This window comes from Anopheles coustani, chromosome 2 (assembly GCF_943734705.1).
Source record: "Anopheles coustani chromosome 2, idAnoCousDA_361_x.2, whole genome shotgun sequence".
Taxonomy (NCBI): domain Eukaryota; kingdom Metazoa; phylum Arthropoda; class Insecta; order Diptera; family Culicidae; genus Anopheles; species Anopheles coustani.
This window is the reverse complement of record NC_071289.1, coordinates 54,365,205-54,392,560: the sequence shown is the minus strand read 5'-3', so window position 1 is coordinate 54,392,560 and position 27,356 is coordinate 54,365,205. Positions and strand designations below refer to the sequence as shown.

The window sequence follows — 27,356 nt, the reverse complement described above, 5'->3', positions numbered from 1 at the left end:
AAAGACTCGTGTCGATTGGTCGGAAGAAATGCTCAAAAAATACGATTGCGGTGCTTCAAAACTCGTCTTTAATATCGTGACAGGTGATGAGCTGTGGATTTACACGAATGAGCCCGTAACTAAACTGCAATCGACTGTATGGGTGTTTCAAGATGAGCCGAATCCAACCAAAGTTGTTCACGCACGAAGCACTTCCAAGCAAATGGTCGCATGTTTTTTTCGGCAAACTGGATATATCGCAACCAAACCTCTAGAACAACGCAGAACAGTCTATTCTGAGTGGTACACAACAATTTGTTTGCCAGTTGTCTTCCAAGAAATCAGGAAATTTAACCGCTGTCGACGGATCACCCGTCACCACGACAATGCGAGCTCTCACACATCGGCTCAAACAACTGCATTTTTGAGTACTCAAAACATCGATTTGATGAGTCATCCGCCATATAGTCCTGGATCTAGCACCAAATGACTTCTTTTAATTCCCGTACGTAAAAAATAAACTGAGATTTCAATGTTTTTCAACACCTGAAGAAGCGAAGGTCTCTAAAAAAAGACTCGTGTCGATTGAAACTTTAAACATTTTTTTAACAACACAAATAGCGTTCGTATGTCAAAACGTTCTGGGAACGGATAACCTCAAAAACGTCAAACTTTACGATAAAATTGTTAATTAACAGATTGCATCACCAGTTTTTTTCAAATCCCGAAACTTAAAAGGCAACCCTCTTAAACATGATCGGAAAATAAAGTTCTTTCGGTTCGGTACATAGTTGTACCGAAGTTTATCGAATGTTAGTAACTGATACTGTATTTCTCCAAAACACATTTGAAAGTTAACTAAAAAGAATTCTTCGAATAAAGAACCGGTGCAGTTAAGGTTTTAAAAGTAGTGATAATCAATTATAAGGTAAGTTTCATAAGGAACCTTATGATAGAGAAGCAATGGACCATAATTAAATATACAATATGATGGTGCTTTTTTAAATCTACTATACAATTTTAGTTTTTTCAATGCATGGGGTTTTGTGTACACTAAATACTCGACCATTACTGAACCGCCATTTCTGAAACTTGCCACACATGAAGTTGAAAATGTTGTTGAAAATTTGTTGGATCACTATTTTTTTATAAAATTATCTAAATTTTAGGATTGAAACTCAGTTTTTCACACGTATGAAACAAGCATGTACGTACACATGTGTAAAGGTATATCCAACAAAGTTATACAACACGGGGAAATCGATGAAATATCAACTTTTTTAAATATTTCGTTTTTAGTCTACTATAAAAAAAATAATAATGACATAAGGAGACGTAAAAAAACTCATAATAAAAACATAACAGTATCTAGCGCAGTCCTCTCGTACATGGGAGGGTCCGGTCGCGATCGGGATTCGATTTCGCTTGTCGTTTATGGTTGCTGGATTACGAGGAGCAGACAGATGAAAGAAGTCCTAGAATTTTCTCAATACATTAAAAAAAAAGTATACACACGTATAAATGCATTTTTCTACTTTAATTTTTTTTCATTATTTTCCCTTGGAAATAGCTTTCCCCTTTGTAACTGCAGCAAGTTCACTTTTTATTCTTATCATTAGTTGTTTTTTCTTTAATCAGTGTTCACTCATTATAACTGTTTCAATGTGATCCTCTTTCATTATTCGTCATTTACTTTTTACCTCGCTTCATTTTTACTTTTTTTTCGTTTACTTACTCTCGCCATCTTTCTTTTTCGGTGTATATAAATTAAAATAAATACATTCTTTCATATATATAATAACACATTATCAACCGTTCCTTTTTTTCTTTTGTGTGCCTGTACGTTTAACTCATTCACTCGATTCTCATTCCTTTCGATTTGTATTATCTGCTTCAGGGATGTTGGTTTTGTGTTGGATTATGCAATTATAGACGTATGGTCTTTTTTCATCAGCCTCGGGCGTCTTTGGCGCTATTTTTTGCATCAAATCAGTAGTAACTGATAATTATCTTGGTTTAGTCCTACTGCAGATCGGTTGTTCTGATTTTAGTAGATAGTATGGTATGGTTTGTTATCGTTAGTCTTTCGGCAGAATTTATAAAGCATAGAGAATCATGTTTAACTCAATGCTGGTAAAACAAAGTGGCTGTCCAATGTACTGCAGGATCCTAATTCCGTTGAACACTTGTTTGTCGGAAAAGTCTAAGACCGTAGCACCAATATCAATGTTTTTTGACCAGAATGCCGATTCTACCACATTGGGAGCTTTGTTACCGGTGCCTTTGTGCTCGTATCCTTTAAGTTGCTAACAATTTGATGAATAATGTTTTTTATTTTTATTTTTCATATTAAAATAATCGTGAAATCTGTTACATAAACGGGGTATTTGGCATGGTATTATTGACGATCCTTTACTTCATCCCTAAAAAAAAACGTGAATCAGTTTTTGGTAACATTGAACATCGTTATGAAATCATTCTTACACTTGGTAACATGTAACAAAAACTGGTTCATTTGATCCACAATAGGAAGGAGAAAAAAAAGTATTACACTAACCGATGCTGGAAACCTTATGATGATTGATCACATATACAGGCTATTCGAAATATAAAATATTTAGCGAGTCATGTGTAGGGAAACGATTCGAGTGTCCTTTAGAATACTACAACAAAGAATGGCCCATGCTTGCTTACTGTTCATGTAAAGATCGGAGTTCTAGGATGTTCAATATTAGTGTTATAATATAGGTTGGATTGTGTCTAATGTTCCCTACAGTATCGAACCGTTTCGAATCCGTTTATAATGTCTTCATTTTACTTTTGTTTAAATACGGGTATTCTATTTTGCTGATTGTTGTTATACGAATGCATCTTCGCCTTCCCCTTGTATTCACTTTTTCATTCTGTTATTACCTTTCGTCCTTTCTCATTCGTGTTGATTCGTTGGCAACTAAATAATGTTATCTTAACGCTTCATACTTTCATCCTTGATTTACTGCTTTTACTGCTTTGCTAGTGTTAATGGCAACTGATATTCTGTCAACATATTTTCTAAAATTTGTTACAGCACCACAGCAGCATACGGCATGCCTTCCTTATTTCTTTTGGTATTTGATCACACACTTCAATGCAGCAGTAACGTGTTTTTCATCACAAAAAAGCAGCTTTGACGCAATTCCGGTTCTAGGTTTTATAGTTGAGATGTTCCCTTATATGAGTTGAGATGTTCTCTAGTGACATCAACTAGCTGGGATGGTAGTATATGTTTCTTTACTGTTACTGTTGTTACTCATGACTGCCAACGTAGTTCGTACCTTTTGCGTTTCGCAAAAAAATCCTTGGTATATTATGTGTAGTTTAAGGAAACAGAAATCTCCGATGATAGCGTGTTAAGACTGTATTTGAATATATTGTTGTTTTGTGGCGCATCTTGTTAGGGTTTTACATTTGTTGCATTTAGCATGGACTTCTATTCTGTCGTTTCTATCAGGATCAACAACATTTAACGCGTTGGCTACCACTCATGCACACACATACGAGGCTTCCAGCCCATCCGCTACGCACACACAAACACACACACACATGCATACCAATTCGAGCACAGCAAGTTGTTTCGGTCACATTCGGTTAGCTTCAGATCATCATCAGCATCCGGCGATCACTCATATATTTTCTTATCGTTTCATAGCCTTAAGCTGGTTGTTGCTAATCTTTCCATAACAGACTAGTAGTTAATATAGCTTTTGCTAGCTGATGTAGTTAAGTATTTGGTTTCCTTTTTAGCTGTTGTCGGTGCGTCTTTATTCCAGCCTCAGCTGCTTGTTTTTCCTATCACATACAGTTGTGATATTTTGTATATTCCTTTTTAAAGGGAACAGTCGCGCATTCGCAAAGCATCACTCATTGTTTGTCATTTTATTCGCATGTTGTTGATGATAGTTTCCTTCTTTTGGTCCTTCCTACGATTTCATATTAAAGAGAAATTATCCTTTGATGATTTTTTCCTACGTTACTTATAAAAAGCAACTTAGGATATATGCTTTATTACCAGCAACTAAAGAATGTAATGTACCTGGCATATCTAAGTTCGATCTTGGACTTTACTTTCTTTTTGTTTCTTATACCGGCTAAGGTGTGTGCATACCGTTGTACCTTTCATATACCATACATTTAGCTGGTAGTTGAATTAGCATTAGTCTCTTTTTATGCATTTTGATCTTACTAAATAAACATCTGTTGATACATGCCTTCATTCTTAACTTTCTGGTAGTAGCGTGTCATTACTATCTTGTCTTTCTAGTGGCTATTCATTCGATGCTGCCTGTGTTTATTTGTAACATATGATTTCGATTCCATTTTGTTTGCTATAATGCTTTAAAAACCATTAACAACCATCTCTCATTGCCATGGGAGTTTTTGCACCGTCAAAAGACCATGGTACATTTTTTGGTAGTAGTTTGTTGTTGCCTTGCTTGTACAGAAGCATTGCGAGATGTTATTTTCAACTTTATTTTTTACCATCAACACTTGTCCTTTCTTGTTGATCATATCAGATCACATTTTAGTTAGAGTTATGCTTTTTCCTCGGCTAGTGAAAAAGGAGACAACCCTCTTGTTATACTATAGCTTGGATTCTACTTTATGTATTTTTTTTCCTACGGATTGCAGCTTATATATTTTACTCCGGCAAGCGACTCCTTCCATTTAGTTCCTCTCTGCAACGTGGTCCGGATTTATCGCAGTGTTTTGGTCGACTTGCTGTTACTGTATCCACTATTGTGCTGCGGCCGGGGAGTGAACTGTCGTGATGCTGAAATGTGGCCGATGGATGCAAATGTTTAATGTTTAACTATAGAAAAAGAGCAATCCACCTGCACGCTGCTAAAACCATAACATGCTACCCTTGAACTATGAGGTAGTAAAGCGAAGCTAGACGCCTGTTATATTCTTTTAAGGTACGACATCTGGAAAAAAACATTTGGCCTCAATTAACGATGTTCAATCGTTCGTACATCGGACTCATGGACACGGTGATATCGCCGAAATCAACTGCGAGGATGCTTCCTTACCTGCAACCTTCTCCTAGAAGATATACAGAACGCCTCAAATGCAGCTCAGTTGAATGTATACTAAATTGTATCAACATTTTTGACTAAATCATAAATGTAAACAAAATGCAAAGTTGCTGTCACACATATTCCTACTGCAGTAGTCATATACGAAAAACTCCTAAAAGCTTCGGTGTTTCGACCGGAGCTCGAAAACAGAATCAACAAAATGATGAAGTTGACTTATTATGTTCCTACAGGTCCAACATATAAGCACCGATAACAACATTTGCAGAACTAGGGCAGGTTTAAAACCAAGTTTTGCCAAAGCGAATTTAACTGTTTTTTTTACTTTCAGTACACCACACATACGTTAAAGATTTATACAAATAAACATATTAAGAAAAACATAATGTTTGTTTAGAAGGTTTACTGATTTTATCAAATAAGCGATCAAATTCAAATTCAACCATTGCAGACAACAATTTCTCTTCAATACAAAACAATATCATGAAAGAGCCCTTTGGATTCTGATTATAAGAAGGTTCAATTTCGATACCTAGAAAGCATGATATTGTTGCTTTCTTTTCCATTCATTTTACGATTGAAAAATCATTTTCAATTCAATTGAGGTTCATTATTTTGAGTAAGCAGCATTGAACCATGCAGCGCTTACTGCTTTTCAAGCGTCAAGTGTCATCTTTTCCATGATCAAATCTGGTTATTGGTCACAAGAAGGGAGATATGGCTAACATTTAAATGCCAGCTTAAAGACCTTCAAAAAGGAAAGCCCACTTACCTGGCATCACCATGTTCATTGTCGGGTATACACCAGCGATAGGACGTATCTCGTTGGGAGGCGACCGTCGACTCTGGGGCAGGGCTAGCGAAGGCTAAAAACGATACAGAAAAATAGTAAGCCATTAAATGCAGCCAGCAATCCTGTGTACCATAAGTATGGCGATACTTACAAAGTACGCCTGTCCGATTTTGACGTACGACATCCCAGTGGCGGCATTGATCGGAATCAGCTGCTGATGGAACGGTTCAACGGCGGCAGCTGCGGCCGCTGCAGCGACGGCGGAATTGTGCATCACGGCAGCGGCCGTTGCCGCTGGCATCGCGTGCGGATGATTTCCGTGGGCTCCCGCGTTTCCTGCACCACCGGCACCGCCTCCACCGGATGATCCGCTGCCATTATTGCTGCCGACACTACCACCCCGCTGCTGAGTGGCCCCACTTCCGGCGCCTCCGGAGGTGTAGTACGTTTGTTGTACTGCGTGCGGCCCGCCGCCATGTCCGTGTGGTTGGCTTCCGGGATGGAAGTAGTGCGTAGTACCGCCACCGTGACCACCGTGGTGATGTTGCCCGGGAGGTATCTGTTGTCCCCCCGCTCCACCACTGCCACCTCCCGGGTGTGGGTGATGGTGGTGTGTAGATGGATGATGATGATGGGGCACGTGCTGTTGACCAGATGTCACCAAAGAATGCGGACCGCCATGATGGTGCGACGTCGGGGTCGAAGGGTGGTTTCCTCCGTGGCCGCTGTGATGATGGGTGGTTGCGTGATGTGATGGTGGTGGCAACGGATGGCCACTGGCACCCGTATGTTGTGCAGCCTCATGTACGGACGATGACGTAATACTGTTCGGGGATCCGTTGCTTTCGTTCGAGTTTGTGCTCGGTGTGTTGCGATTGTTGTTGTTGTTGTTAACCACACTGTAGCTACTATTGCTGTAGCTTCGCTTCAGATCGAGATTAGGTGGCTTCGAAGCGCGGTTAAGTCGGCTTTTGTCTCCAGCGGTGGCATTCGGTGTCCCCGTCGGTGCCATGTTCGGCAGGGTCGGTATTAACGGGGGCTTGTTCGATGAAGCGCCACTATTCGGAGGGACACCGGATACCGGTGGTCCACCCTCGTGACGATTGTTTTTGCCCGGAGGTGGTGGTCCCAGGATTAATGGACCATTGTTCTGGCTATTCCCTGTATTGCTGTTATTGGACGCGTAATGTCCTCCTTTCATACCTGTCTGGTAGCCACTACTGCTGCTGCTACTCCCATTCGGGGTCATTTGACGGGCACCACCGGCAGAGTTGGCGGAATTGGCGTTGTAGTTGAAGTAACCTGCGCCAGAGCCTCCATTCGAATTCGCTCCCGGTAGTCTTGGGTTTTTTCCCTGATACCCTCCACCTCCGTTGCCATTCTTACGCTCCTCAGACATGCCAGGGCCATAGTGGTGATGTCCACCGCCACCTGCGGGTATATATCCACCGCTGGGCATCATCGGCGGAGTAGGAAACAGTGGCATACTTTTAGGACCCGAGTTAGATCCGCCACCGTGATGTGACGGCAGTGACATGGGCAGGGACAGTGGCGTGCTGGGAGTCGACTGGGGTGTCGGTGCATTTGTCGCACTGTTGTTACTGTGATTGCCACTGTTACTGCCGTTGCTGCTACTGCTGCTGCTGCTACTACCCCCACCACCGTTATTCGCCACCGGTCCGTTTGTGTTCGTGTAGTGCACGGTACCACCGGTCGAGGTGTTGCCGTGATGGTGGTGCCCTTGGTGGTGATGAGGTTGATGGTGATTATTATGTCCACCAGACAGCCCCGCCGAGCCCGCGTCCTGTCCACCTGATGGATGATGATGGTGCGGGTTCGCATTGTGATGCTGGTGATGATGGTGGTGGTGCTGCTGCTGCACGGAGGATGCGGCTGTATGCGGATGGAATGATGCGGCAGTGGGAAGAATCGAGTTTACGATGGTGCCGCCGCCAGCGGATGCGGCGGACGCGCCTGCGTGCGGATGCGCCGTCATCGGGCTCGCAAATGGAAGCATGTTTGGATAGAGAGGCTGCGGAAAGGCGGCGTACATCGGTGCTCCAGCGGTGGCCGACGACGGATCAGGCAGTGGTACGGGAATATTGGTGGCGAATGGTGATATCGGCACTGGCGTTACCGAGGCACTGTGTGTGCCACCGCTCTGGCCCTGCTGCGACTGGCTGATACCGTGTGCGTTCGGAGGAGTCGTGTTGCGCTTCCCGGACATAGGCCCACTAGCTGAGTTCGTGCCCGGGGCCGTGGTGGCCGTGGCTGTCGTGGTGATGATACCACCGTGCGTAGGCGTCTGCGATATCGGAGGAGGCATCAAGATCGATGCACCACCAACCGTCGAAGGAACGGGCGTCTGAGGAACGTAGTAAGTGATTGGCTGATTCCAGTAGTTCTGGTATGTTGCACCTAAAATAGAGGAAACAATTTAACATCAATCGACTGCCTTATCATGAAAGCATGGGCATCATTGGCTTTCAAGCACAGTTTGTAAATGTTAGAAAAAGATTCAAACCAGACTCTAAATTATTGGATGTACGATAATTAAAATTTAAATATAATGAAATAAAAAAAAGTAGAAGCTTACTAAAATAGATGTTGAAAATTTATAATATACTGAATATGACTGCTATAAAATATAAGTATTACAGCAATCATCTGGAATGGACGTAAAGATGAGCATCCATTGTGCAGTGATGAAATCAAGTATTTTACTCATTCATACACATTATTCAACACAGTAAACCAAATAGCGATCATTGCGACCGCTATGTATATTGTGTTTTTATTATCTCGGTAACGGTTGAATATTTGCTGGCTGAGGCTGAGAACCAATTTGAACAGGCCCTAATGAGGTCTTTTTTTACTAATGCAACCTCTACCGCTCTTTTATGAATGCAAACATTATTATTTTTTAAGATTTTTTTTAATTCGTAAGCGGCTACTTTTATTATATTTGGTAACAATCTTTGGAATTTTTGTTTTTTTGTACCTCTCTCTTTTTTGTATCATTCAGCTAATACTATTTCATTTGAAAATATAAAAGTTGAAAAGAAATTCAATCTGATCTTATTTGCTTTACACTGAGCTAGTGTAATGATGGAGCCACACCAAAAGATAGTAATCAAATATACTTAAGCCGGTTACGGATTAAAATTCATCTTTGAAAAATATTAAATTATATTGCATTTGTAAGATATCAGTCAAAATGTTAACGGTCTTTGCATTTAGGCAAGATTCTAAAACAATGTATTCAGGTTTTAAAAGAACAACATCTATAAAAAAAATTGTTTTATGGAAAACAAATCGATGTAAGGCAACGGCAGTGTGATGCGATAAAGCGGTAATTGTTATATGTTTGCAAGAAACCATGTAAACTTTTCTAGTGAAATAATTTTTAATTTAAATTGAATGAAACGAGGTGTCTACTGCAAGCGTAGGAAAGAGAAATCTTTCGAAAGTGTTTAATAACTAGTTTTAAATATCTATTCGGTAAACTCCTATACATACGTAGTACTTCGATAACGAATTGAAGTTTTTCTAATTTATAATAATTTAAACCAATTACTTAAAACAATTACTATAAAAAATATTACAATCTCATTTACATCAAGAATAATAAAATGCTCTCCATGCAGTATAGGATTTCTACTTTTCCTCACCATTGAAGGGATATCCTATGCCGATCGGATAGCTTATCGGGTACTGCGAGAGCTGACCGGCAGCAGCAGCCGCCGCTGCTGCCTGAGCGCCCGGGAACTGATCCGACGAGTACATTACCGGATTCTGGTACAGCGGTGCGCCACTGTATGCCGCCGCCGCGGCTGCAGCTGCTGCCGCCGCACTCTGCGTGTACGCGATCGGGTGTAATACTGTCGAGGTGGCACCGGCCGGAGCCGCCGAATAGATCGAAGCACCCGGTGTCGAGCAGAGGCTGGCATCCCGTTGCGGCTGTTGCGGATCGTACACAGGCACAAAGTATCCACCCGACATGTCGGTCGGGTCCATCGTCGTAGGATATGTGTAGACCAGCGGGGAAGGTACGGCGTAGATGGCACCGTCCGGCTAAGGGCATTAAAAACATATTCGATTATCGAACCAAGGATGCCAAGGAGCCAAGAGCATGGACTCAGTAAAAGGCAAGCAAACCTACCGCAGTCTGATATGTCGTCGTCGACAGACCCGGAGCACCAGTGGCATACACGGTGGTGCCCGGATGTCCACTCCCGCCACCATCGTACGAAACCGTATAAGCACTTACACTGGTGTTGCCACCTGCACCGATCCCCACATTACCACCGTTCGGCGTAGTCGTTGCGCTCGTGTAGCTCGTCAACGGGACAACCGTTTGCACTACGTTGGCCACCTTCACTATGTCATGTTTTTTATTCGCCTCGTTCTGCCCACCGTCCGTCGGAGTTTCACTTCGGTCCTCGTCGTCCTCCTCTTCAGCAGCCTCAAGGGTACTGCTGCTAATAACCGGTTCATGGACATGTAGTAGTTGTACGGCCGGACCGGGTGATGACGATTTCTGGTGCTCCACCGCCGTCATTAACTGTTTGTCAACACCATCGAGATCCTCAACTTCACACAAACCGTCAGCTGGATCAACGGTATCATCGATCAGTGTACGATCGCTGTTTAACAGGTTGGTGTTGGCAGTACTTAAGAGACTTTCGTTTTCATGTTGAGTAGAACCGAATTGAATCTACAAAATACGGAGGAATTATAGTTTATTCGTAAGGACCGATGTAATCCAACATACTGGAAATTCATTAATTAATCATACAATTAATACACCTCGAATGACAATTACTAATACAGAAGAAATTAAATTCCCTTCTTGTAGTACCTCAACCGAAATGTACACGGCGTCCAATTCATTCACATACACTTTTTCATCAAGCCGTAGCTAACGCCACAGTTCATACACTTTCAACACGTTTTTTAAATATTTGAGTGTGTTTACACAATGCATAAAATATGTTTGTTTGTGGTAAATGATTAAAATAAAATAAAAGAAAATTCAAATTAATGTTATCAGGTGTTAATTATTAAGTGTCGCTGGGACCCCCGACTTGATGGCGACCCTTCCCTGTACGAGAGGACTGACTATGCACGTACAAAAAAAGGTCTAGTAAACCGTTACCGGGCAGGTATGAAGAAAGACGGTAGTACGGGTACACCATGAAGAAGATATATATTTATTGGACACCGTGTATATAATTCATGAAAAATATCAAGCACACTACTCACTTCGTTCATATCAATTGGCTGCAATTCGCTGGCCTGCAGCATTGGACTAGTGGCCTGATGTTTTTGTAACTTCAGTGCGCCAAGCTCGTTTGTCGTCTGAGAAATTTCTTCGCAGAGGCTTGAGTTTTCTGTGGATTGCGATGGAAAAGTGATTTGCATCCGGGGGTCAGCATAACAGAAACATAAGGCAGGTGCTAGCACGTCATCTTACCATCCATGTCCGGATTGTCTTTGGTAGTAAGTAGGGTTAGGCCACCAGGGTTGCCGTCGTAGCATCCCAGTTCACCGGCGACCTCTTCTGCGATGGTCGTTGGCGTTGTCGTCGAGGCAGTTGTCATCGCCATGACAGTCGTAATGGCATTTGGGATGACTTCACCACCCGCTACTGCCGTCTGCTGACCGCAGTCAACCGTCTTCCCAGCCGCCGGAAGATCGATCGAGCTTTCGATTGAACTACTGCTGTGCAGATTATTCTTGCTGCTGAACGATTTCTGCTTTTCGAACTTCCGCTTCGACAGCTTGCCGCTGCTTTGCCAAGGGCCACCGCCGGCCGTAGGCGGAAGGTTGGAGGGATCAAAGTGATACAGTGAGCTAGTGCGAAGAAAGAACGAGAAACAATGATGAGGTAAGCATACGAGTTTATCTATTGGCTTTTCGACAAATGGTTACCCGTCCTGGTTGACGATCGGTTGGAACGTTTGCGGATCGATCAGCACGCTGCCCTTCGGTACGCTGGCCATATCCGTGACGGCCCACATGACACCGCACGTGGAAGTTGATGGGGACGTGACGCACGGTTCCGGAGTGTGATCGCCACTACCGTAGCCGGTCGGTGACGGAGTGACGGAGTCCGAGCGGATCGACTGCGTTTTGTAGCTGGAAGTAAGGTACGACCTGCGTTGAAGGTAACCGTTACTAAATCGATCGATACGGAAGATTACCCGGAAGCATCGATGGGTGGACGACGACTTGCGCTGCAGGAGCACAAACTCACTTATGCCTTTTAACGTCTACCTCCCCGCATTTCCCTTTCGTTGATCCACCCATCCAGCCCTGCGATAACTTCCGCTGAGAGTGAACACCATAGCACTGGACTGTCCTCCCAAGCGTAGTACTTACCCACTGCTGGACGGAGACAGCCGCCAAGGCGTGTTGGTGCTGGCGTTCGAGTCCTGCTTTGTGAACAGCCGCGCACCTGCGCTCTTGGTCGATGTGATTGAATCCCCACGGAGCAGTGATGCGTTTTGCGAAGAACCACCGTACCCACCGAAGCTATGCGATTTCGACACGCACGGTCGTTCGTCCGATCGCCCTTCAATTGACTACAACGAGACAACAAATGAGAGAAATGTTAATCCCACGCACTAGTCTTATACCCCGCTTGTGTGTGCAACATAAGTTCAAGTGTTGTGCAAAAGAATTAGAGCACGCATGGCTCCAGAAGTATGTACCACTGATTGTACTTTCAGCAAACGATTGTTCTGCAGCTTCTGCTGGTGTCGGGCAGCGTTGATGTCGAGCAGAGTTGTGACTGCTCCACCACCACCGCCACCACTGTTTCCACCACCACCACCGCCACCATCGGTTGAAATCCATTGCCACTGATCGGTCTCGGAATCGTGCTGAAAGATGGATCATCAGCACATCAAGGTTGATATGTTGAAAGGAGCACAGGAGCGCATTGGAGCATCAGGATGATACCGTGGAATTAGGAAAGGAAAACATAAACGAAAATAATAATGCAAACTAAAGTACGACGTTTATGGAGAATTTACAGATGATAATGCACATTTGTTTTACTTGTTATTTTATGCTCTATTACCTATGTTCTCTTGAATTTTAAATCGAATATTTACGTGCAGGTATTCAAAATGTCATTCTTTAAACATCGTTTTCATATTCGGCCCTCATTTAGGTCCTCTCAGTAATTTTACAAATAACTAGAGAATTTGAAGTACACTTGACTGTCGTTATCCCCGTTTGTTGCAACTTCTTTTGCTGTGCTCAATGTCGCAAACTTATTCAAAACATTGGTTATAAAGAAAACCATGTTTACTCAAATTTATTGACTGCTACATTACTTCCCAGAAGATAACGGGCAAAATGTAGCAGATTGTTTGGATAGGACCACACTCCATACCCAGATTCTGCAAGCTCGTATGCTGTCGTGTTACAACTTCATTTTTCAAAGCAGTGTCACTTAAAAACAGTGAAACAGTGCTTCTATGAGCTATCAGTGGGTATTTTGGTAAAGTTATTTGCCAACTGATGCTTTGTTACGAGAATTATCAGAGAAATTGGCTTATCCACGGTGAAGTGGCACTTTTAAAGCTCTTCATCGGAAGTCCACTATAATCATTTATTTGTACATGAAGTTTTATCGGTTATATCAACCCTGAATATATTTTAATACCCCGAGTTTGTTATTCAAAAGTCATATTTATTTTAATATGTTGAACATTCTGAACTGGAACGCATGCAAATCATTTAAAAAACTTTAGCTATACCTATTGTTTTTAGAAAATAGATTGAATTCGACTGTTTAACATATTTAACTGGTAGTAATTTTAAATTTTGCTGCATTGACAAATCAAAAACATTGTTTTTATCACATTGACAAAATAAAACTAGTATGCACTATAATCGGTAAATAAAGGAAATATGATTTTTTGAGATAACTTACCTCTCGATTTTTGAAAAGCCTCCGCTTGCTCTGGCCATACTCTTCCTCACGCTCTTCGAAGCTCTTCGCCTTTCGATCCAGCACGCCCCGATCGGGACAATGTAACAGACCACTCCCACCACCAGCTCCGCCTCCGCCTCCAGAGCCCCCACCGGCCCCACCCCCGACATACCGGTGATACTCGTCGAAACTGTGCGTGTCGCGCTTCAGTATCGACTTGCGTGGCTCCTCGGAGAAGCTGTCCGAGATAAGGTTCTTGAAGCGGATCTCCGGGATGCGCGTGGCGGACGTTACCTCTGCGATGACGCACTGCTGCGTTGCGTCCACGTTATGCTCCATGCCAAAGTAGGCGGCCACCCGGTGGATCAGCATGCGGTTGTAGGAAGACATAGGTGGAAACTTCATCTGGCTGCGGCTCCGGTCCATCGCCAGTGCAAGCAGCTCCTTCTCGATCTTCATCAGCATATTGCGGTCCTTGAAGTTCTTATTCAACGTTTCCTTGAAGAACTGCAGCAGATTGACGCCGCTCTGGTCGGTGAACTGATCACACGAGTTGTCCCGCGACATGAAGGCCCCAACGCCGCCACCACCATTCCCACCCCCTCCACTTCCACCTCCACCTCCTCCACCACTTCCACTGCCTCCACCGGCCCCGGATCCACCGCCATCGACACTCGAGGAGGATCCACCGCTCAGGTTTTTCAATCGAGCCGCCTTATTGCCACCCTTTCCGGATGCACCGCCACGTTTCTTCCCACCACTTCCTCCTCCACCTCCTCCTCCACTACCACCCCCACCACCAGTGGGGTTGGCGGAAGACCCCGTCGGGCCGTTCGTGTTGCTAGCACCGCTACCACCATTTCTCATAAGGCTTTCGGTCGGACTGTCGCACTGGATGTAACGGGTTTCCGTTTCCTGCGAAAACTGTATATTGATCTGATTGTTCGCATCGGCGCGCGTCGACTCTGGAGCACCGGCCGGACTGCCCCGCACGGACTCGTCGTTACAGCTATCGCTAAAATTCACCTCCCTATGGGTTTGGTGGGAGTGCAGACTAGGACGACCGGATTCGTTATCACAATAGTTGCTGCTGCTGGTGCCGCCATTGGCGGATGCTGGTGAGGCAAGCGACGATGACGCCCGCCCACCACCAGCTCCTCTTCCACGACCTCCTCCACCGTCATCATCGTTGTCGTCTGTATCGCCACTTCGATTTACATTGAGCCCGCCACCACCCGAACCGGACACGGACACGGCAAGGAGATTCTGATTGGGCGGATTTTGCGAACCAGACGACATTCCTCGGCCACTAGCGCTCGACGGTTGCTGTGAGGAGCCCGCGTTTCGATGATGCTGCGCCGGGCCTCCACCACCATCCGGTTGGTCCATACTGTTCGAAGTACCGGTGGAGGCGCCTGAATTTCGTCGAGATTCCATCGAAACTGTCTGTTGCTTGTACGAGCCGTTACCCCCGCCGCTTGAGATGGTCGCCGCCGGGAGGGAGTTCGATTTATCTACCTCGCCGTTGCTGTTGCTGCTAACACCACCTCCTACACCTGGCCCATTGATTTTGCCACTGGAGGACGTTACATTCGCGGTTGCCGGGGACGTTCCACCGCCGCCTCCGTTGCTACTACTATGACTATTGTTACTGTTGCTCTTAACGCTATTGGCCTTCGGAGGATGCGGATGATGACTGCTGCTGCCATTATTTCCGGTGGCATTCGGATTAAACGATGTTTTTGGTGGCGTCAGTTTGGGAAAGTCTAGATCCAGTTGACTTTTACCACCACCACCCCGCTGCTGCTGCTGCATCTCATCTCCACCGGCGAAGTGAACGATGTTCGGGGAATTGTTGCCATTTCCACTGCCGCCACCACCAGCACCACCCGCAGGTCCGGTACTGTTGTGCTTTGCGTGCAATTCGCTGTCGTTCATGGCGGATCGCTCAAGCGGACTGTGGGGACCATTGCTGAGAACGCTACTGCTGTTGTTGTTGTTGTTGTTGTTGTTGTTGTTGTTGATGTTGTTGTTGTTGTTGTTGCTGCTGCTGCTGATGGTGGTGGTAGTGGTAGTTATAGTGCTACTGTTTGCGTTTATACCACCGTTTGTATTGTTGTTGATGCTGGTGATATTGTTGTTGTTACTGTGCTGATCGGTTGGAGATCGCGGTGTTGGCGTCCTAGGAGGGGAAGTTGATTCACGCATGGCGTGACTTCGGGTTAAATGCTTGCCTTTGCCACCAGCAACCTAAAAAAAAAGGCATGAAAAGGTATTAATGGAAGATTATTTTATTCAATTTCTTAATTTATTAAACACTGTTCAACTGCTAAGGATAAGCATTTTTAATGCAACAATTCCATTCCCAAAAGAACATGCACATCTGCCCAGAATGGTACGGATAACGCTTACAGAAAATCTTGGCGTGTGCGAACTTTAACACTAAACTACATTGCTTTGATCTTGTCCCTAAGTTTTTAGCGTTTTTTTTGACCACTCTTTTACAAATGCTGCTACTTAATCATTTTTTAATATGTTTCGAACCGTAATCGGATATTTTTAAGAATATTTGTTAACTATCCTTTGGCGTTATTGCTTTTGTGATGCACTTTCGGGTCAGAAATTTTTTCATCTTTTATGTTTTTGAAAGGAAAAATATAACCCCAGAAAAACAGTCTGTACTAGAAATGATATACATTATGGCACATTCGAAAAATTATTTCATAATTTAGAGATGACAAATGACGCAACTAATTGATTTTGAAGTCGAAAATGTTCCATAGTCGAATTTTTGATTACTTTATTTTATTTTCCGTACGCGAGCCTCTCGATACGTTATTATGAAAATCGCATCAGTTTTCATCAAAAACATATGAAATGCGCGCCTAATGTATTTCCTTTCAGGCGCATTTTTCTACGGTTATATGTTTTATTTTATTTTTTTTTTATATATATTTGGATGGCCAGGCCGTATTGTACAATATGTTTTATTTGTAAAATATAAAAAATGAAAAAAAATCTCTGATCTTTTTTCTTTCACACCGCGCTGCCAAAGTGATTCAGTAGTGCATAAAAAATCGAAAACACCCAAAGATAGTCACAAATTATACTAAAAGTAGTCGTTTACGGATCGGAAAATTTAAACATTTTCGATACATTTATGAGAACGAAAATTGCATAGCGGACAAAATGACACAAAGAATAGTTCGCAAAACGGATCATTTAACTTTTTCCCATCCAACAATTAGAGTCAGCATTCACAGAACTTAAAAAAAGATGGGCTCTCGGTACTCTACTCAAAAGTAGAACTATAAACTTGCTGCTGGTGTGGGTGGCTTTCGTGGAAACTTTCTTTCCATGCGTGCCCTTTTTCTCCTGCCGCTGGACTTAAACCCCGCGTGGCCCTGTTGGAAAAGCTAAATTGAAGGTTAATTAGAAGTCTAACCTTAACCACACGACACCACACAACACCCACCTAATTACTAGGTGCTCTTGGTGCGTCCTCGCTGTCGACAGGTTCGGTCAACTGTAAGAGGTGGATTCGTTGGTTGGGTGTGCTGATTCCTTTTATACCGAGTGGCAGAAATCGGTGGTGTGATCCCCAGCAAGAGGTGCCCAAGTGTGTTGGTCCACTCTCCGTTAATCGTAGCTATCATCCGACGGTTAGCCGAGATTACCGTCAGGGAAATGATAATGCGGTGGGCGTACTACGATGAGCTTAAATAGTAAGTGGCCCAACAACTACGCTTGTATCGTCTTCGAGTGAGTTGCGAATTTGTGTTGCTTTAATGAGCTACCTTTAAGAATAATACTGTATTTGATATAGCTAAAATTCCGTTCATAAAACAAAAATCTGCCTTCTTTTCCGAATTTTTCACACAGTTTTCTGCTGTGATTTATCAAAATATGAGGCTACTGGTCGTTGAAAGCATAACATTTATAGAATTTGTTAACTACAATGATTTTAGCAAGGATTTTAGTCAAGACAATCTTTTTGCTCGCTCCATACACCAAAAAACACCCCTATCAACACCGGCCGACTCCTAGTGTACAGTACCACACGAAGTTTGTATGCGTGAACAAAGATGAAAGATATAACTTTTTGTAGCTATAACTCCTAAAGTCGCAAATTGTCGGTGTAATTTTTTTCAGCATACCTACTTAAGATGTTATATTTATGCGTTCATATAGTCACAAAAAGTTCCATTTGGTTTCAAAAAAGGACTGGTTTATGACTCTTCATAAAGCATAAATGTTGGGTTTTTTTTAAATTTTATTTTATAAAAATTTGTAAAAATTTCCAGAAAATTTGCATATTTATAAATTTACCCGATGGTAAACAAAATGTCCTTTGCAACGATGTATATCATGGGTAACAAAAATATTAATAAATCTCTCAAATTTAACTTGGAAACCCAAGTAAATATTTGAAAGAATACCTCAAGTTTTCTCATTATTCAACTTGCAAGAACGATATCTCTCGAAATTGTACATTGACATAGATAATATTATGGATATTTCTGATTCCGGACTCTGAGCCACTGTCCGGTGGAACATCTTTCGGGTGACTAATCGGGTAAAATATGCTCACGCAAACTAAATCACAGTAATCTGGTCGAACAAATAAGATTACCCGTCGCGCAGTTGTTATCAGCTTCCACGCTAAATGAATTAACAGGAAGTAAAGTGACAACACACAAAAGCTGGCATCGTTAAAAAAACCCAACCCGCCGATCATCTTCTCCATTGACGACGAGATTCGTCGGGGAAAAAGGCCCGGAGGCACATCAACTTTCGCTCTATCGAATTTATGAGCACCGAAAGTGACAAGCAGCGACGGCAACTAGCGTCCCGATCTCAGCAAACCGAACCCCCGGGACGAGCGTTTCCGGGTGGCGGGAATTGACATCGATTCACCGATGCGCTGCTGTTGTTTGCTTTGCGGCCTAATGACGGCGGAAGGAAAATTAAGGGCGGATTAGTTTCCAAATCACTCTTCGTTACGCCGTGGAGGTGGACATTTACATTGATTAGTGACTTCGTCGAACACCGGAAGGGAGGCGGGGGGGGGGGGGTGGGGGGGGTTTCGAAAGTTCTGCGGGAAGGAAAAACGTGCAGAAAAAGGAAGGCAAGGCAGAAGAGATTAGAGACTTAATATATTACGGCGCTTCCTTCGCACCAACCACACCCATTGGGTGGACCGACTTCTTAATGCGTTCGCCCATCTTGACCGCTCGCTTCGCGATCCGCTTCGGTTCGAAACCGTGCGACTTTCTCGCTAGCAAGGAAGTATCCGATTAACTTCTGACATCAGGTGCCGTTCCGTGCTCGGAGTTGAACTCCTACCAAACCGATTCGTCGGAGCGCTCACGTCACGGTGGTGGTGGTGGATGCTTCCGGTTCACCTTTCACAACTGATTAGAGATTCGGGTGTCGGGCGTAGCGGACGATAGCGTGAAAATATGTTCCCGTCCACTCGATTCTGCCGATGTTGATGACTTTTCCACGCCATGACTTTGCGCCAAGGGCACAAGGAAGGGAGACGGCTGTCTGGAAACACCGCGTAGGGCAGGTTGGAATTATAATTCCAACCCCTCCCCCATTGCCCGTACCCTTGCTTCCGTACACCGATCAATAATGATAATTAACAATCATAACTTACGCAAACCCCCTGCTGACCTTCACAAAGTGGCAGCCAGCGATTCCTTAACTCCACGGAACAGAGGAAACAAGTAAAAGCACCTTTCTTCAGTTGGTTGATGTTGTGTAATTACTTGGTAGAGTAAATAACAAAAATCACACATTTCGTTTGTAATAGATAATATAAAATGTGCATTGTTCACACCAAGGTCAGTTTGAAAAAATCAATATTACTGTCCGGGTATAACAATCAAATTCGAATTCCAACATAATTTCAACCCCCAAAAACACTGTTGAGGTCTCATAAAAATTTTGATTCTTTCACTCATAACAAACACCACATGGAAAACTCTTAACAAGCAAGGAAAACATCGTATAAAATCCAACCGAAAACGGAAATATTGGCATAGAAGCTCGGGGGATAATTTTTCATTTGTATATAGAAGTGGCAACGAGAACCACCACGCCACTCATCTACGATCAATAAATTCCAACCTTGGGATTCAACCTCACCCAGAGGTGCTGTTAAGAGGTCCTTGCACCCCTTTCCCGTCCAAACGCCTCGGGCAGGAGGAGATGGTGCGCTGGATTGAAATCATTGTTTTTCGTTTGCTTGGGGGGGGGGGGGACCTCAGTCCACGTTAGTATAATTCCATTCGAAACGTATCGTGCAACGGAAGCGACGATCCTTCGTGGAGCTGGCGGGAAGGATATTGACTGCCATTGGTAGAGATTTTTCTTTTCCCCCTCCCTTCAGCTTCTTCGGTCCAATGAAAGTGAACCAAACGGACGTTGGAGCCCACAATGCTGACCGGAAGGGGTAAAATAAATCAAACGGAAAACAACGAACATCAACCACCACCGGCCGCTCCATCGGAAAACCGTGAACTTTAGGAAATGTCAATGTCGAAATGCGTGTGATTCCTTTCACTCGGTTCGTGGTGCTTCGCTTCGTCCAAAAATGTTACGACTTCCGACCGCTCGGTAAACGGAAATTATTTCCTCGACCTCCTTACATTTTACTTTTCCGTACTACTCCCGCCCTATTGAAAACCACTGTCGAGGCACAGCACCATTATTAAAACTGATCAAATATGTGATAATGTCAAAACTTTCAGGAGAAGGACTAGTTTAACGGTGAGTGGAGGGTAGATGTAAATCGTAGGTTTAATGTGTCAAATTAAATAGTTGGTACACATTATTCATAAATAACTTACAATAAGTTCTGGTTTGATAATGAATGATAAACAGCGTCAAATGAGCAACAACTATGGTTGCATAAAGAGCCGATGGTTTTATCAGGAAAATTCCATTTGTAAATCCAGGGAAGCAGCTTTATTTTTAAAACTAAACAAAATTTACATTTTAAATCAGCTGGTTATACAACGATTTAGCAACCATTCAAAACATTCCTTTTCAAATAGAAGAATATAGTTCGCTGTTTGCGAATGTGGAACTAAAACCAACAGAAACGAAAGTTTTAGAAGAAAGAAAATATATTAAGACATAACTCCGGACTGAAAGAAAAACAACCGACTCCGTGAAAAAACTGTTTCGACGGAAGTTTACATCTCCCAATGGTGAATGAAACGGCTTCATCGCACCTACCGTCGTAGTTTTCACCAAAAAACGGCGCGAGCATCGATGTTCATATTTTCATTCATGTCATCCTTCATTCCTGCTTTGCTTTGCTCTGTTCCGTTTTTTTGGTTTTTGTACTATTTCTACCAAACCGAAAACGTCCGTAGCGGAAACTGATTGTTTTGCTGACACGAACATCGACAGTGTGGGTGAGAAAAAGATTGCGACAGCGGATGAGAAAAAGATCGAGCGCCAGCCGATGGTGCAAAACTAAGATGCGTTCGTTTCAATTTTGTGGTAAATAAACCAGTTTAAAACTAACCACATGGTGCTTAGAGTAAATAAGTTCACTTAACAATCGAATCATCATTTCCTCCCATCAGCTCTACATCATCATCGGCCTACACTCGCGGCATTATTTGAGTGGAAGAAATATGCGAACGTATCGTCGTGAGAGATGGCGGAAATGGAAATTTGCTACCCGTTATTGAAACAGAAAGATTTGCTTTTGATGTGCGTGTCTGTGTTTTTGTAAAGAGGGTGTGAGAAGAAAGTTTTGCACAAACTTATTGTTTCTTCCGCCATTTCACTCACTAGCATCATTGAAACGAATTAAATTAAATTTAAACTATGAACCAGTGTACCAAGTGTATTATGACTAACTTTATAACCGTGGGTTGTTGTGTTTGATTTTTAAGTAAATTTGAATGTGAATTTGACGGATATTAAATAGACTTTTATACGTTAAAATAAAACTTTAGGGTTATTGAACCATGAATGCTAGCATTAAATTATAATTTGTGATTAAAACACAAAAAACCCTTTCACATATGACCAATCTGTGCAGATTACGTAAAGTTAATTGAAATTACTCATCGCGAAAGTGTGGTACCACATACCAGATAAAGACTGTCCATCATAAGTGGTAAAACATACTACTAAGACGTGCGAATTCCAACCAGTATTACCAGTATCTTTTTGAACTTTTGTCTCTCTCCTCTCTCCTTCTCTCTCTCTCATCGTGTAGCAATCCCTTAGTCGTGTAAAAACATAATCTTTACGAAATAATTCTGCTCATGACGTCTGTACCACCTAAAAAAAGGAATAACAAAACCATCGAGCCATAGCCCGAAAAACAAGTAGCAAAGCACACAACGGCGTCATCTGGCCAGTTGTCGCACGGTAGGCCACTGGCCTGCCTATCCGCTCACATTTTCCCGACTTTTCCTGCGCTTTTGCTTTATTTTTCAAGTTTGTATTTTCCCCGCCGCACAGGAAGAAACATCTGACCATTACTCATTTTGCGGTCTTTATCTAGCATGACGATGCCGCCTTCGTTTAACAGCAGAGTAGATGCTGGGGCTTTGGACGCTAATAGCGCGCAGACAGCCGCTCTTAGCTCGGGCCCTACAGTTGTGCCCGAAACCGTGAAATGTCGAGTAATCACATTTGAAGCAGTAGAAGAAGAAAACAAACCACCCAGATCATTTCCCCAGAAGGGACTCGACGCTAGGTGCGCCGTATATAGGTAGGAAAGAAAGAAAACCCGTCGCGCGTTAGTCGGTTTGGCAAAGTTTTTGGCAGCAACGAAATTGCAATCTATCTTTAGCCTAAATGGCGCGCAAGTGTGTACACAAGCAAGCGCATGTAAAGAGTGCCGCGAGACAAACTTGGTGAGAGTGGTGGACAAGGGAGGGGTCGACGAAAAAGAGAAGAACAGAATTTCGGGAACAAGCGTTAACAATGATCACATCGTCACACTTACCCAGCAAAATCGGAGGATATGCTTTAGAGTGTAATATTATTATGAATTTCTGGATCACAAACGAAAACGCACAAACCATTTAATTAAAAAAAAAATAGATAATAGCCCTCTAATTCGTTTCCAAATACTAGTACAATTTGCCAGCCTGTCTATCACAAAGCACACAACACAATACACAATAACATTTTATAATCTTAAACACAAAGCACAGTACTTTGAAACTCTTAGTCTGAAGTGGTCATAAACAACAAATTCTACAGATTTCCTACCATCTAAAATGGCAAGGCGTCTACTGGGGACTATTATTCGCCTCAATGCGAACCACACCAACATATCTCGGGGGCATTGGAATTTAAACATAAACAAGACAGGCACCAACCAAAACAAAACAAACAGCGCAACACTGCTCGTGGTTTCTGCGTTAGTCAGCCTCAGAATCGGTGGGTAGGAAGCACAGTTTCACACGGCCCAAGGCGCAGCCCACTCACCAACACATTGTGGCAGCCTGGATACCCCCGGGGGAACCATTCAGTGTCGACGACAACACACGTTCATCACAAATTTAGATTCTTTCATTCATCTTATAAATAAATTGCTCCATTATGACACTTTGGATTTTGTTTTTGTTGTGCTTGAGTGGTCAAAAAAGAAACCAACAAGGCGTATGAATGGAATTTCATTCGTACACTGCTTGTCAATATTACTTGGCTCGTAATTTCCCTGTGTGGGTGATTGGGTTTGGGCAAAGGGTATGTCAAGTTGTACTCCATTCGGTTGGCATGAAACAATGTCGGTGACAAAGCTCATTTTCCGAAGCTCTAGATGTCGTTGTCTCATACCTTGGGCCTTAATTTTAAAGGAATTACCTCTTCGTGAACGTATTAAACTTGGTTTCCAGTTTTTTAAAAACGGAAAAAAATCCTTTAATTGAGGGTTCAAATAAAACATAATACAAAAAATTGTAGTGTACTGAGCATGTTGACAACTTACAATAATTTTGCAGCAAAATTAACTAAGACTACGACTAAGTAACTAAGAAGCTGAGGAACTGGAAAACCAATTTTCAATGAGAAAAGCTCTCAAATAGCCTTCATAAATTATAACAAGAAAAGCCATATTCGAAATTAGCTTGTCAAGCATAAATAAGTTCTAAGTACCAGGGAGCTTCAAATCGAACCTGTTCTTTGCATCAAAATTCAATACTTCAACGGGGCATATTAATTCGTCTTTCGGGAATCGAAAGTGTGAGGCGGTGTGTGACGTCGGTTTGAAAATAACCGCTGTGTATTAGATGTCCCAAAAGAGAAGATCGGCCATAATGAGGTTGGATTAAAAATGCAAATAATTTATCAAGTCCCTACGCGAGTGTTAACAGACACGGAAGCCTGTTTCTTAAGCTTAAGCTGAAACTTTGGAAGGAAACTCAATCAGTAGTCAATGTCTTTATAACCAACCAACGTAAAACAAATGATTGAAAAATCTACGGCCCACGGAGATCGCTTTGTGGGGAATCAAATTTTACGGGTGAAATAATTTCAACTTTGATTTGTCTGCAGCGAAGAGTATTATGTTACGGCCTGTAATGATACTACCAAATCTCTCCCAACTGTTGACGTGGGAGGAGCAAAACGACCCAAGGCCCGTTAAATCGTCTAATTCAATTTTAACGGTTCAGTAGGCAGCCCCAAGCAGATTGCGGGTAGTGGTAATGTGAAGTTGATCGGAGTTTTCCCGCTTCCCAACCGTGCACTCTTCAACTTTGCTTCCCGCTTCCATTCCAGCCGCGAAAACCAAGTACGGCCAAGCAAAACAATGCCCAAAAGTTTAGGTGAGCCGATGAGGGGTCCTTTTGCTACCTGAAAGCGCAAACAAACCGCTCACCAAAGGTGGGAAGCGAAAGATTAATAAAAAACAAATCGTTCCATGGTCGTCAAGTTAATAAGCTTTCGGGAACAACTGAGTGTTGCGCGCTTCACGCAAATTTTCCTCCCAGTGAAAGCGTACGGATGGCCATTAAGTAAACGATAGCTAAGTAGGGAACCTTAGACACTATGCCAAGCAAGGAAGCGTCATTTGATACAGCTTATTACACTGCATCATTATGGTAATGCCATCTTCATTAGAGTTGGTTAGTCCGAAACTTATCCCTGAATGTTATTTTCCAGGGAAAAATCCGAGAAAAACCAACATCATAGGAACAAAAAAGGCGAGCATGCCACAAAGCTGCGAACTTTCATTCAAAACGCTAAATAGTATAGTATTTTCAATGCTTTGCTCAATTGAAAATCCGACATTTTTATTGAGTTTTCTTTGCAGCGACAAAATAAACATGTTAAGCAGCAAATAAATTATTTTAAGTTACGAAACACACTTAACCAATTTGTAATTTTCACAAAGTTTTTTCTTTTCTTCTCTTCTAAGAACCGGCCATACTGAGGACATTGTTTTCGGTAATAACATCTTTTTTACGAACAAACAAACATTCACCAAAATAATCACCAAATAGCAAGCGCTATTTGGTCGATACTTCAAGAAACATGTGCATTAAACGATTTTTTTCCTAACGCCGAAAATGAACGATAAAACTAATTTCAAAATAGGCAATTGACAAGAATAAACCGAAACTCAAAATGATAGCTCAATTTTATTTAATAGGTTTCGGAGACCGCATCAAACATAAGCAGGCATGATAAACAACATGGCATTGGAAAATTGTTGTAGCTTATTCCCGAGTTTGGCAATTCTCCAAAATTAAGTAATCGGTTATGGGCTTCTCCTGAACAACATGAAAATTCTTTCTGTTTCTGAAGACAGAAAACCTTTTTCCAAAATTTACTTTAATTTTGTTTGGCGCTTTGGCGCCCATTATAACCATTCTGAGGAGTACATTATACAGTTTTGAGCTTTCCAGTATGATGTAAATCTGCTATAACCTAGGTGCTGCAATGAGTGGAACGTCAGCATTTTTTTACGTGGCACAACATCCCCTAATGGGACAAGGCCTTTCTCCGCAGAGAGTTTCTGTGACAGAAGAAAAACGCTATATTACAGAACGGTGGCCACCTCTCCGTAATACCGTGGGGTGCCAGACTCTAGATTCGATCCCACAGCTGTGGCTGATATACTCTATATCATGCTAAATTTCTGGTATTACAGCAAACAAAACCTTAGAAACAGAAGAGAAATTGACTTTTGCTTATCTATATCAGCATACAGAAACGGTTAATGCTGATAGCAGCTGTACATTGAAGTGTATGTGTGTGTGTGGAAAGATGTTAACTCTAAACTTGCGTATTGAAATTTTAACACTTTTTTCTAATATTTACAAGCAGTAGTGTTGTATACAAAAATGTGCATGCTCAATATACTAGCAATGTAGTACAACATGCGTAAAGCGATAGACATTTTGATATGAGCATTGAGAACAAGCATATATAGTGAGTAGAGTGCAAAGCTGGCATGAAAGCTATGCGATTAGATACATCAACATTTGTCATACAGATGAACACGAGCTATAAAAACAGATAGAAAACTTCCGTACAATTATATGAGAAAAATCACCAAAAGTAAGAAGCAATATTAAAAACGATTAATCGCTAGAAAAAGAATCATAAGTAAAAACAAAACTATAAGCTTTTCTCCATAAAGAGTAAGTTGAGCGGGCAAAGTCAGCATGGTTTAGCTTCTCACGAAAAACGTTCGATAGTGCGGATAGTGAGGGGGGGGGGGTCCGCGACAGCCGAGCGGTAGCGCCGGTTAGAGAATCGGCCCATGAGCGCCGGGGCTCACCACCTCGACGGCGTGGGTTCGAATCCCAACCGAGACCGGACTCTCCCCTGTACGAGAGGACTGACTATCCACGGACGCATAGGGTAAAAGTCTCGTAAGCCCTTAATGGGAAGGCATGACCAACAAGATCGTTTACATCAAGAAAAAGAAGTGCGGATTTCTATATACAATTCAAAGGAACAAGATCTTTAAACTAAACACATACAACAAAAGAAAAAATATGATCTAATGTGCAATGAATTCTATTACGATATAATTAATTGATGTTTTTCCAAGTAAAAAATATGTTTTGGGACATCGATATAACATTCATCTTTATAGAACAAAGTGCAAAGCAAACTGAAAAAAGCTAGCTTTCGCATGCCCCATTCTAAAACGTACCCTTTGCTGTCGACCTCCAGAGGTCGGCCGGTTGCCCGTAGAGGGAGGAAGTGGATCCTGTTGCGACGGCTGCTGTTGCTGGAGGCAGTCCATCATCTGCCGCTGCGGCTGCCCCTCACTGCTGGCGCTTTTAATGGAAACGGTTGGGTCGGTTTCTTCGTCCAGCAGCGCGTTCCCGCTACCACCGGTGCCGGGAGCGGTTGCAAACGCCTCCACCACCGTCCCGGCGGGTGTGTTTGAAGTGGCGAGCGACGGAACCGCTGGCGAACCGATGGTCGCGGTGGGAGCGCATGGCATGGTGCGGGGAAATCCGTTCTCCACCGGAACCGAGTCCGGGCCGGGCGAGATGTGCGTGCGACTTTCTGACGCCGAACCGGAAAGTTGCTGGGCAGCGGCAGTGCTCAT

General features: G+C 42.9%; 1 protein-coding gene across 1 annotated transcript; it reads right to left on the bottom strand.

Moving 5' to 3' along the window:
- Positions 1-1,356: 1,356 nt before the first annotated feature.
- Positions 1,357-27,356, bottom strand: LOC131264645 (protein encore). The gene is made up of 12 exons (XM_058266915.1): positions 26,952-27,356; positions 13,796-16,045; positions 12,564-12,734; positions 12,232-12,434; positions 11,782-12,006; positions 11,324-11,703; positions 11,113-11,240; positions 10,010-10,564; positions 9,519-9,921; positions 5,999-8,265; positions 5,827-5,920; positions 1,357-4,789 (listed from the first exon to the last, which is right to left on the bottom strand). The coding sequence occupies exons 1-12, from the start codon at positions 27,354-27,356 to the stop codon at positions 4,713-4,715; spliced, it is 7,158 nt and encodes a 2,385-aa protein (XP_058122898.1). The 3' UTR covers positions 1,357-4,712.

Coding starts and splice junctions, on each gene's coding strand:
- LOC131264645 (XM_058266915.1), bottom strand. CDS start 27,356: ATGAGCACTGCCGCTGCCCAGCAACTTTCCGGTTCGGCGTCAGAAAGT. Junction 12,007..12,231: donor CTGTCTCCGTCCAGCAGTGG/GTAAGTACTACG, acceptor CCTTCAACGCAG/GTCGTACCTTACTTCCAGCT. Junction 4,790..5,826: donor AATGAACATGGTGATGCCAG/GTAAGTGGGCTT, acceptor GCCACATTTCAG/CATCACGACAGTTCACTCCC.